This window comes from Hemicordylus capensis, chromosome 4 (genome assembly GCF_027244095.1).
Source record: "Hemicordylus capensis ecotype Gifberg chromosome 4, rHemCap1.1.pri, whole genome shotgun sequence".
NCBI lineage: Eukaryota > Metazoa > Chordata > Lepidosauria > Squamata > Cordylidae > Hemicordylus > Hemicordylus capensis.
Genome location: NC_069660.1, coordinates 195088247 through 195100704, shown reverse-complemented (window position 1 = coordinate 195100704; position 12458 = coordinate 195088247). Strand labels below are relative to the sequence as shown.

Below are 12458 nucleotides of genomic sequence, written 5' to 3'. Positions count from 1 at the left end.
AGGGGAGAAGAGGATAATTGAAAGAAATTTTCAGTTGCTCTGCAGATGTTACTATTACTGTTATCATCATCCCACACTGCATCACCCCATCATTACCCCAGGACACTACTGTATTTACCTAAATCCAAGATGACTCTGAATTAAAGATGGCTCTGTTAAAATGCAGATTATATGCACATTATACCCAGGCAGTGTTGCCTGTAACAGGGATTTCCAGATGTTCTTGACTACAGCTTCCAGAATCCCCAGCTACAATGGCCTTTGGCCAAGGATTCTGGGAACTGTAGTCACAGACAGCTGGGAATCCCTGTTACAGGGAACACTATACCCAGGGTTCAAATAATTTTCCAGATCCAGTTCTCAAATGAGTACCGGCAGAAATGGTTTCCAACCCAAAACAAAGGAACAAAACCCCAAGAAACAAACACCCGGTGGGATGCTTTTCTCTCCCTCCATTGTCACCATCCTCATCCCCTACCTGGCCTTTTGGTGCAGACTGTCCTGGGGCACATCCTACCAGCTGCTGCTTCCTTGTTTTGCTTTTGGTTTTGTTTGGGGCCCAGATCCTGTTGGCTTGTTATGTTCCTCACTCTTCTCTTTCTTGCCCTTTGATGCTCAGGCAGCAATGTTCCTAAGAGATAATCACAAGTGGTGTGAAACACAAGAGAGAGATATCTCCCCAACCTCCCACTATGAAGTCCCAGGATGAGATAAACTTCACAGTACAGATTTTTACATGTAGATACTTAATTTGTTGAAGGGAGGGGGGAGTTTAGGAGACCAATATAAATTTATACATGGCAATTCCCATTCAAGGTTAAGCAAAAGGGGGGGAAAGTTAACAGAGGAAACAGCAATCCTATTTAAATGTTAATTTAAACCACCCTGAGCCTTTTTGGAAGGGCGGTATAAAAATTGAATGAATGAAGGCATGTTAAAAAATTGTAGATGCCCTTTATTGACTTTAATCTTAAAACACTTGCCATATTTAAAGGATTACTAACCACCAACTACTATGAAGAACAAATAATTTATCGTATTTGGCATGCAATGCTGGTGTTGGCTTAAGAGTACAACCTGTCCTTTGGTGCCAATAAGAAATGCAGACAAACTCCAACCAAAATGTTGGTACAGTAGCAGCCATCCCACACCTAGGCAATTGTTCCCTGTTCCCTGTACCATGCAAAGAACCCATTTGGAATGAGCCAGAGCTCAGGCCATTTATTAGCCTGAGTAACTCATGGCGTGGAGAAGCTGACAAATAAGAGTAGAACTGAATATGTCTACATGTCTTCCCATGTTAGGTGTTAGTGTAGTCTTGATGTAGCTTGATGTAGTATCAGGCAGTTTTTCACTTTCCTGGTTGCAATCTAACAACATACAAAGTCAACACAATCTGAAGGACCAGTAGCATAAGGACCAACTGACTCCCTCTCATTTGAGCCAGGATAGCAGCAAAAGACTCTTTCACTTCTTCTCTCCCAGTGTAAACAGCAACATCAGCTTTGGCCAGCATCTTCTTTTAGACACTTCAGCTGCTCACTTCCATTTCTCCATAGTTTGGTTTGTGCAGGGGAATGAGCAATTGAAATGCAAAATAAAGTAGGGGGAGATCTGCTGTAGTTTCTGTTCATATTGTTGGAGTAAAGGTTCAAGTGCCTGAGTCTCAGTTGGAGTGTCTAGGTTTGTAGATGGTGTGGAGGGGGGCACCCAGCGGGCCTGGTGAAAAGCATTTGGAGGCCAGATTGGACCCTGTGCTCCTGTCACCGTGCCCTACTCTGTAAAATAAAATAAATAAAATAAAACAAATGATGTGGTGTGTATCTGATTTATCTTTACTGAAGATTATGTGCAGCATTATGAACCAGAGAAACACAGAAATGTCTTTTATAAGTGTCCTTGGAGATCACTCGTATTTCTCAGAGCAGACAACCATGTCACAAATGTCAACTTCTCTCTCTTTGTCCTTCCCTGCAGCTAATACAAACCATCAGTGCAGTTGATAAAGATGATCCCCTTGGAGGACAGAAGTTTTTCTTCAGTTTAGCTGCTGTTAATCCAAACTTCACAGTCCAGGATAATGAAGGTATAATGTATATCTATAAAAACGTGAGACGTTTGATTCTATGATAAGATGATTAACATTCTATAAATATCACAGGTTGATTCAGACAATATGTCTGAGCCAGCCTTGCCCACCATGTGATTAGGGACTTTTACAAATCCAGAGTGATAGAAAAAGGTCTAGAGAGCAGTGGCTAGGAACGACTATGTTTTCAATTAACTGTATTTTGGAGCTTATGTATTGTGCAACGGCTATAGACTCTATCACATACTAGAGAATGTGATTCCAGTCAATTCCAAGCAAATCAGGGGTTGAAAAAAATAATTCCTCATTGAGCAAACAAACCAGTTGAGTGAATGGAAAGTAGAAGGAAAGTGTGATAGGTTGGAATACCAAGTGTGGTAGCTTGGATTATGGCAGCATATCAAGTTTATTGGTGGGTGTTCTTCATTTGAAGCAGTGGTTGGATATTTCAATAAAGCTAGAACTTTGGCTATGGCCATACACACAAATGGTCTGAGCTTTTCCAAGCATAGATACGCTTGCCCTTGCACAAACCAAAGTAATATGCCCAGAGAAACAAATGAAGGTTTTCCCCAGAGGATTTTATATTCTTCATGTAAATAAATTCTAAATGTTTCCAATAATTTCAACATACTATTTATGAAATGAAGAGTCTAGTTAGCTCAAATATATATATATATATATATATATATATATATATATATATATATATATTTCATGACATATGTGATGTCTGAATAATGTAAATAACCTTATCAAAATTATTTCTACTTTACTCAAATATTTCACCTGAGAAAGAATCTTAAAATTTGTTTCAAATTTTATTTGAAATTTCAATATATTGAAATATATTGAAATCAGGTGACAGCCAAGAAATGTATGGAAATGTATGGAACCCCCTTGAGAAGTGTCAGTGTTCTTTTTAAAACTCTCTTGGCTTTGATTGAAATTTCTCCTGTGTTTTGTCTGAGAAATCTCCAGATTTCCTTCAAATTTCACTTTAGGGGAACCTTCAGTGGCAATTCTAGTTAAGTTCTATTAAGATAAAATTGAATGTGTGCATGTGTGGGTTGATTGTAATGTACACATTGTTTGTGACTAACTGGTCTAGATAACACTGCCCGGATTTTGACAAGAAGGAATGGCTTTAGCCGGCATGAAATAAGTACTTATCTCCTGCCAGTGGTGATATCAGACAATGACTACCCCATCCAAAGCAGCACTGGCACCCTGACTATCAGAGTGTGTGCCTGTGACAGCCGAGGAAACATGCAGTCCTGTAATGCCGAAGCTTTGCTCCTTCCAGCGGGCCTGAGCACAGGAGCACTCATTGCCATTCTGCTCTGCATCATTATTCTACTGGGTAAGTTACAGGGGAACACATCATTTGCTAAATGGAATAATACTACCAAGAGATATTAAGCCCTGCCAACAGTATCCTGTTACCATTTTGGCAAATAGGGAACCTTACATACTTGTTACAGTATGGTGCAGGTGAAATACTGTTCAGGTAATGAAGCCAAAGCTCTGTTTGCCATTGAAATTGGATTAATCATTATAACACAGTATTGTTCTCATTAGCAACCTGCACCAGTGCTTACCTTGATATTTGCTGAATAAAATATTAGGCAAATATTTGATTCCTGTGGGAAATTCAAAAGGATTTGAATGCTGCTGAAAAATAAGTACTTTCATGGAGATCCCACATAAGTACCTCAGCATTGGTGAGGTAGGGATGAGATGGTTGAACAAGAATTTTTTAAAGAGTTGGAAGGAACCTCTAGAGGTCTTTTAGTTCAACTACCTGCTCAGTGCAGCATGCTTATCTGGCCTCTGTTTGCCTAGCCTTCTTGCTTGACAAAACTATGTCTTGGTGAGTAATAGGAGTGGCAACAACACTTTTTGGTCTTTGATTTTTTTCCCCCCTGAAAATGATGGACGCCATTGGTTTTCTCTGATAATGTACCAGCAAATTATGTGATGCCATTCTCTAGTGCATTTTCAAGGAAGTAGCAGCCAGGAAGAGCCAGTCACTGAAGAGGAGCAATGGTCAAAGCACTGCGGTTGCTCACTGAGGTGTAGTTTTATCAAGCAATAATACATTAATTAGTAAGTAAGAACCCACCCCCCAGCTCTCTTGTCCACCCCATTTTCACCAATGATAAAAGTATCAGTGAAAATGGGAGGTGTGTTTCAAGCCACCACTGACTTGTATACATGCAAGCATATTTCAGACTGCAAGTAGCTACACTAAAACTTTCCATCTTCCCCAGGAATAGAGGGTTATTTACAGTATATCATCACAGAAACAGAGATTGTTTGTACCTCTGTAGGTACTTCACACTGGCACTCATAAGTCTCTCACTTTTCTTAATCAACCCTTATTTGAGCCTCCTGTGGTCCCTCACCAAAGTCACCACCACAGGCCTGCATTGTTGAAGATCTGCATGTCCTGCTTAGTGTGGTTCTCACAAAATCCCAGGATTAATTTAGACACTTACTCTGAGAAGTTAAGTTCTCACATGGTAACCTGTATTTTCACATGGTATTTCTATGAGGGAAACCTTTATGTGAAAATAGCACCCAACAAGAAAAACTGGGAAATTATCAAAGCAGAGAAAGCCCAGGATTTAAAGCCTTATGATTAAAGGTGTGATTTGGCCCTTGCTCACTGAGATATGTTTGGACTAAGAAAACATGCTATAGTATAGTGGGATTCCTCTCTCTCTCCCCCCTCCCCCTCCCCAAGCCTCTCTCTCTGCTTGGAGCACTTTCCAGTCTAAATTATGAATACTTGTTCAGTGTATACATCTTTTTTCAACAATGCATATTAGAAATGAGTAAAAAGACACCCCTTAAAGAGATAATGAGGTCAATTAAGTGTATTTTTACTGCAGATTTCCAATTAGTTTTGCTGTCACTTTTCCCCCTCAAGTTAAGTATGGTTCCCTCATCAGCAAGCAGATCTGAGGGAAACTATATGGGAGTCCAGATGTCAAAGAATAGCTGTCAGGATGGGAATTATTTTAACAAGTGCTTTTCAAAACAAAAGAACAAAGAAAGCATCAATTAAGCATTCCATTTTGTATTCTATACTTGTAAAAGGGTGTTTGGATGTTTTGTTTTCAGCATATGGTTAGCGTATACTTGCAGTAGACAGGTCAGGCAAATGAAAGGACTTGCACGCAGTGCAGTAGATGAAATTCACTATCACGGGATATTGAGATGCGTGCTCTGTGGTGGCTTTAAGAAGGATTAGACGTCATTCATGGGGTCTAGGTCAATAATGGAACTTCCATGTTCCAGAGCACCATACCTCCAGTGCCACAAACAGCAGGAAATGGCATTCCTTCATGCCATACCTGTGAGCTTCTAGAGGCATCTGGTGGTTGCTGTCGAAAACAAATTTCTGAAAAGGTAGAACACTTTAGTCTGATTCAAGAAGGGGAATTGACTATGTTCCTTTTTAATCCATTCTTATTGCAAAGGACAGGGTTCTTGCTTCACTATCCCCTATTACCAAGTAGTTTCTTTGCTGACTTAGAGAAATGGGTTCATATACAGGTGAAACTCGGAAAATTAGAATATCGTGCAAAAGGCCATTAATTTCAGTAATGCAAATTAAAAGGTGAAACTGATATATGAGACAGACGCATTACGTGCAAAGCGAGATAAATAAAGCCTTAATTTGTTATAATTGTGATGATCATGGCGTACAGCTCATGAAAACCCCAAATCCACAATCTCAGAAAATTAGAATATTACATGGAACCAAGAAGACAAGGATTGAAGAATAGAACAATATCGGACCTCTGAAAAGTATAAGCATGCATATGTATTCAGTACTTGGTTTGGGCCCCTTTTGAAGCAATTACTGCCTCAATGCGGCGTGGCATGGATGCTATCAGCCTGTGGCACTGATGAGGTGTTATGGAAGACCACGATGCTTCATTAGCGGCCTTCAGCTCTTCTGCATTTTTTGGTCTCATGTCTCTCATCCTTCTCTTGGCAATGCCCCATAGATTCTCTATGGGGTCAGGTCAGGCGAGTTTGCTGGCCAATCAAGCACAGTACACTGTATACTTTTCAGAGGTCCGATATTGTTCTATTCTTCAATCCTTGTCTTCTTGGTTCCATGTAATATTCTAATTTTCTGAGATTGTGGATTTGGGGTTTTCATGAGCTGTACGCCATGATCATCACAATTATAACAAATTAAGGCTTTATTTATCTCGCTTTGCACGTAATGCGTCTGTCTCATATATCAGTTTCACCTTTTAATTTGCATTACTGAAATTAATGGACTTTTGCACGATATTCTAATATTCCGAATTTCACCTGTATATTAAAAGAGTTCAATAATGATATATTTGGTCAAATTAGTGTTTCAGTACCAGATGGGAGACATGCATCAATGAACACTACTAAACAGAGCACATCTGAAATTATGCCTAGAACAGGTGAAATAAAAATTAGGGCTGTGCTTTGGAGCATCTGGAGCTGGATAATATGTACCAGCCCTGTGCAGAACTTCACAGTTCCAGTGTGGAGGAGGCCTTCTTTACAGCAGTGCCCTATATTGTCCAAGCAACAGCTGGGAAGGCATATGAGCAGTTGCGGGAAGTGTGCACATGGGGAAAACGCTTGAAAAGATAACACTTCACAGCATTCCCTGAGCAGAGTTCCTGGTGTTCCCTGTGCTTCTTCCCAGCTGTCACTGGAGCAGTATGGGGTCCTGCTCCCTGTAAAAGAACCCCCCACCCCACTGGAAGCATGCAGTACTATGCAGAGACGCCTGTGTATTGCAGCTGCCGCCATCCAAAGGACTGACTGGGGCCTATTATTTGGCTTCAGCTGCCCTAGTAAAAATGTATGCAATTGCCAAGCATTGTAAACTACAGATCTTAGTTAAATCTGTTCTTTCTTTCTTCCAAGTTATAGTGGTGTTGTTTGCTGCTCTAAAGAGGCAGCGAAAGAAAGAGCCTCTGATTCTGTCGAAAGAGGACATCAGAGACAACATTGTGAGTTATAACGATGAAGGTGGTGGAGAAGAAGATACTCAAGCTTTTGATATTGGCACACTGAGGAATCCTGCAGCTATTGAAGATAAGAAGCTCCGCCGAGATATTATACCTGAAACGTTATTTATACCACGGAGGACTCCTTCTGCGCCAGACAATACAGATGTCCGTGATTTCATTAACCAAAGGCTAAAAGAGCATGATAATGACCCCTCTGCACCACCGTATGACTCCCTGGCAACCTACGCCTACGAAGGAAATGATTCTATAGCCGAATCTTTGAGTTCTTTAGAATCTGGCACTACCGAGGCAGACCAAAACTATGATTACCTCAAGGAATGGGGCCCTCGGTTTAATAAGCTTGCTGAGATGTATGGTGGAGGCGAAAGTGATAAAGACACTTCCTAACCTACAGTAGGATATACAGTTTTTGTTTATTTGAGAGGAAGTAACTTTACAGACACCTTCTCCACGTGACAATATTTGATGTTCAGGAACGTTCTCCTGCCACTCAGCACAATGGTTTTGATTTCTCATTTTGTTTTGAATTTGCTCATGTATGTCATTTATTATTTCTCGTAAACTGTCACATGGAATATATACAGCATTTTATTTAACCCCCTTCCAAAAGCCAAAGCTATCAAAATTCAGTGTCATCCATTTTATTAAAGGATACATTGAGCAGGTTTATAATCTCTCAAGCAATCGCAGGTATAAGTTGCTTCTGTTATCAACACTTGCGAGTGCAGCTTTTTAAAAAGACCCAGACCGCAACCCCCAAAGGGTCATGCATGAACAGTCCACATGCACACTCACATTTTCCATAGGGGAAAAAAATGCTTTTTCAAAAACTGCTTACAAAGGACCTCCAGACAGCTCTTTTTACTCTTGCATAGAGAGCATTCCCCACAGGACCTACATGTCTAGAAAACAGAGTGCTCTTTCTTTTTTCTTGTTTTGACAAAAATTACTTCTCAAAAGAACAATTTGGTGCTCAAAATCGATTGGGTTTTCCAAACTTAAAAAGCTGTTGTGAGAGCTTTAAAATTGGAAGTACCAGCGGTACAAATAGTTTATTTTATTTTTAAAAATATACTTGCTTTATTTGAGGAAATACAACATTTCATTTGGATTTCACTTCAGGTGGAATAGGGATGTGCCCAAATTGGCTCGGGCAGCCGCAGGCGGAGCGGGGATCAGTTCCTTTAAAAACCAGGTAAGCAGGTCTTTACCTGCTCTCTACTGTCCCACTGATTTCTGCACACAGCACCAACTTCCCCAAAGGCCATGCATGACTGCAGCACTGCTCCCAGCAGCCTGTGTGTGGTGTCAGTATGTGCATGGCTGCTGCACATGTGTGGCGGCCATGTGAAGGACTATGCCATGTGCAGATTGCTGGGAGCAGCACTGCAGCCACATGTGGCCTTTTGGAAAGCAGGCACCACACACAGAAAAGTGGTGGGTTGGCAGAGGAGCAGGTAAGGACCTGCTTACCTGACTCTTAAAGGAACTGAGCTCTGCCCCACTGAACCGGTTCAAATGCAGGCACCTAAGCCAATTCGGCGCTTCCCTAAGGAGGTGCCAAACTGGTTCAAGAACATCCCTATGGTGGAATTTTAGTGGCAACTATAGTTTGGGTGCTTTGCCCATGCATTTTCTGTAAAGAAATTTGCGGGGGGGGGATCTAAAGAGTGTGCATCTGTGCACTTGTTATTGAATCGTGGCCCAAGGGAGGGGGGAATGATAACAGTCTGTCCCTATTCTGTACATTAAAAAATTCCCTTAAAATGTACACATGGTGTTAATGTGATATGCAGCTGGTTTAAAAAAAAACAAAAAAACTTTGTGCAACTTCATTTCATCAGATTCTATCTGCCAATGTTTTATATTTATATTTTTGTATTTATTTTTAAGAAATAAACCAGTTTTTATAACTATATTTTTGCCTGCCTCTTATATAAGGTAGAGAGATAATTATCAGTTTAAGAGATCTAAAGTGTTTCAAAATAATGGTTCAGGGCTAGCTAGTCACAGTGCCTAATTATGTTTAGATAAACATATATGTGGAGAAAAAGCATTTTTTCTAAGTATTGAGGCCTGCAATTCTTTTTCAGGTAGACACCCCTTCCCAGCACCAATTGCTGGGGGAAATAAACATGTGCAAATGCACATGTGTGCACATACCACCACAATTGTGCATCCTTTTTTTCCCATACAATGTATTTGCAGATAAAACCATATATTAGTATAGACTATATGAATCATTGATCTCAACCATATCTCCTGGGAAGGGATAGACCCTTCCAAGCTCTCAACAAATGTGTGGAGACTGGAAAAAGGCCTTTCGTCATGTAATCAACACAAAAAGCCATCTCATACACTGACCCTAATCTAACTCTGTGTGTGCATGCAGGAGCTGGGCTACTATGGAGTCCTCCTTAAAAATACAATCACCGTGCCACTCATCTGAACTAAAATGAATAAATGGCCTGCATGCAGTCATCATTTCCACTCAAGAAATAAGGGGAAATGTTATATTAGTGAATGTTGCAATGCACAGATTTGTTAGGTATTTGTTACATAAAGTGGTCTTATCTGCATATGTCATGCATTCTTTTATTTATCAACTTTTTAAAAAGTTTTTTTTTTAAAGTCTTCTGACTGAAACCACATTTAAACAAGGTCTGCACATTTTGGAAGAGACATCTGTCCTTCTGCCTTCCCATCCTGTCTCCATATTTTAATTGCTCCTGCCTGTTTACTGAGATGATACATTGAACATTTCATCATCTCTATTATCTTTGTGGGGTTTTTTTGTTTAGAAATAGCAGCAGGGGACCTGATATGGATCGGGACCACAGAGAGACCATTATGTGTTTAAAATATTTTTTGGTTTGAACCTCAAAAAACTCTTATACCAGGCATGCACAGTTCGTTACCCATCAAGTCAAACTGAGGCCACAATCCATGTATACAGCACCATCCAGGTGCTGAAACTCCTTTCTGGCCTGATTCAATTTGTGCCTTCTGACTGTTATCACATTTGCTCCAAAGCATGGTTGTGATAAAGTTTGTATAGCTACAGTTGGGGAAGCTAACTAAAATTGAGTGGAAACCTGCATACAACCAAGTTCTTTAATAAGGTAGTCAGTGTGGAGGGAGTCAGTTGACCAGTATCATCAACCGAGTCAGTTGACCAGTATCATTCTGCCCCAAAGGCAGCAAAAGCAGAAAATTTATTGATCCACCCTGTATGACTGGCACATGGCTTGGTAAGCCACAAGTTATACAGGCACAGTTTTTATGAATCTATAAATTCATACACACAATCATCTGGGGGTGATTTCGGGGAGGGAAGTTTGGATACCCTGATACCAACACATGAGCAGAGGCTTGGGGAGGCAACTCATCCCAAAGACCGAGGACCCAGGCACTCTGTTACAAGAAAACAAAGCTGGATCTGCCAAGGGTCTCCCAAAATGCATTGTAGGGTTGTGCATTTTGGGGTTTTTTCCTGGTTTTTTTTTTGGCCTGAATGCGAAATACCCCCATTTTGTTATTTGTTGAAATCAGCCAATCTGAAACACCCCAGTTTTGTTCGTTGTTTGAAATTGCAAAATCCGAAACTGAAATGATTTGGATTTTAAATAAATGGCCACGGGACAATACTAGTGGGTGGGGGTGGTAGTGCCCAATGGGTGGAAGCTACTAACCAAATTTCAGAGGAATTGGGCAAAGCATTTTTCCCTTAGGGAATAATGGAGGTTTCAGCAGCCCCATAACTGCACTTGGCGGGCACCAGGGCGGCCCAGAGCGAGTGGTGGTGCAGAGCACATAGGGTGCCAACCACCCCAATGGGTTTCTAACCCATGGGGTACTGAATTTTGTTGTTTCTGAGGTGTTTTGAGTGTAGATTCTCTGGTAGCATATGAGAGTGGAGTCATGGTTTGTCACTGAAAATCTCATATGCTACCAGAGAATCTACACTCAGAACACCTCAGAAACAACAGAGCCCAGCACCCTATGGGTTAGCAACCCATGGGGGTGGTTGGCACTCTATGTGCACTACACCACCACTGGCTCCAGGCCACCCCAGTGCCCCCCAGGTGGAGTTATGGGGCTGCTGAAACCTACATTATTATCTATGGGGGAAAATCTAAAGACACGTAAACCTCAAACATTCCTAATGAATCAGCCCTTTGCCCTGTTTGGAATCTGGCTGCACCACTCCTTGGGGCACTGCCACCCAACCCACTGTTTTGCCCCTGAAACCCCAGATAAACAAGTGGAAAGAGTGAAGAGAATGATGAACAACAATGACACTTAATTTTTTGGCACAGTTGTTTGAGAATTTTGCAGCAGGTGTGAGCCTGTCCCTGTGACACTAGCACAGCAGCACAACACATTTGTGGATTCAAGCAACCTTTCAATAAAAACATTCCTTCCCCATGGAACAGTGATCACAAGTCACTTGAGATAGCAAGATGGACCAATGACCTGCCTTGGTACTATGGAACAGCTTCAAATGTTCCTTTAACTGATGTATAGTGAGCAGTAGCCCAAAAATATCAGCCTACTGTTCAGAATTGTTGAGATTTATCATCACTGCATTTAAGAAAGTGCAAAACCATGGATCATTGTTTACAAGAAAGAGAGAAGCAACTAAGATTCCTGGGGATGTCAATAGATTGACAGAGGTATCCCCCCCCCTTCCTTTTGTCTCCTGTAGTCCCATGTGGATGACCTGTCACTGCAATGGCAAAAGTTGTGAACCACTGGCTTAGACATCATGTCCCACCAAATTATATTGTGGCCTAAATTACATTAGACTGCTCAACTTGGGCAACAAAACTTAAACACCACTATAACTCATAAAAATCAAAAGAAAAAGAAAATAGCTCTTCAAAAGACCCCTGAACAAGTCAAGAGATTCTTTCTAAACCTTTGGAAAGAAACACCTGCGGAATTTCAGAACTTTCCTAACCAGCTTCTGGAAAAGCTTCTCCACACAACTTATACCATGGCTTTTAGCAAGAGCTTTGGAATTGCATTGAGCTCCCAAAGATATTTGGGTATTTCTGTCTCAAAATGCTGTCTTCCAAATCCCTTTGCAAGGTCAGTTTGCATTTCAATCAAACTGAAGGTATTTGCTGATGAGGTAGGGTTTTTGGAGGTCAAATTGACTTTTAGAGGTATCCCTCCCACAGAATCCCAGTTTAAAATTCTTCTAAACTAAATAACACACAACTGTGTAAATTCAATCAACCCAAGAATCCAGAATTCCAGAGTGAGTGTGTCTGTGTGTGTGTGTGTGTGTGTGTGTGTGTGTGTGTGTGTGTGTCTGTGTC

At 40.9% G+C, this 12458-nt stretch overlaps 1 protein-coding gene across 12 annotated transcripts in view; it reads left to right on the top strand.

Annotated features, from left to right (window-relative positions):
- The window catches only part of LOC128322282 (cadherin-10), a 250048-nt gene extending 241001 nt beyond the window's left edge, over positions 1 to 9047 (top strand). For 11 of the 12 annotated variants that reach the window (XM_053243247.1, XM_053243244.1, XM_053243246.1 and 8 more), the window contains 3 exons: positions 1978 to 2086; positions 3201 to 3452; positions 7025 to 9047. In XM_053243247.1, coding sequence (XP_053099222.1) covers positions 1978 to 2086; positions 3201 to 3452; positions 7025 to 7518 — 855 coding nt within the window. In that variant the 3' untranslated portion in view covers positions 7519 to 9047. The remainder of the gene's footprint in view (positions 1 to 1977; positions 2087 to 3200; positions 3453 to 7024) is intronic. The other variant, XM_053243249.1, reaches the window with a different exon arrangement.
- The last annotated feature ends 3411 nt before the right edge of the window (positions 9048 to 12458 follow it).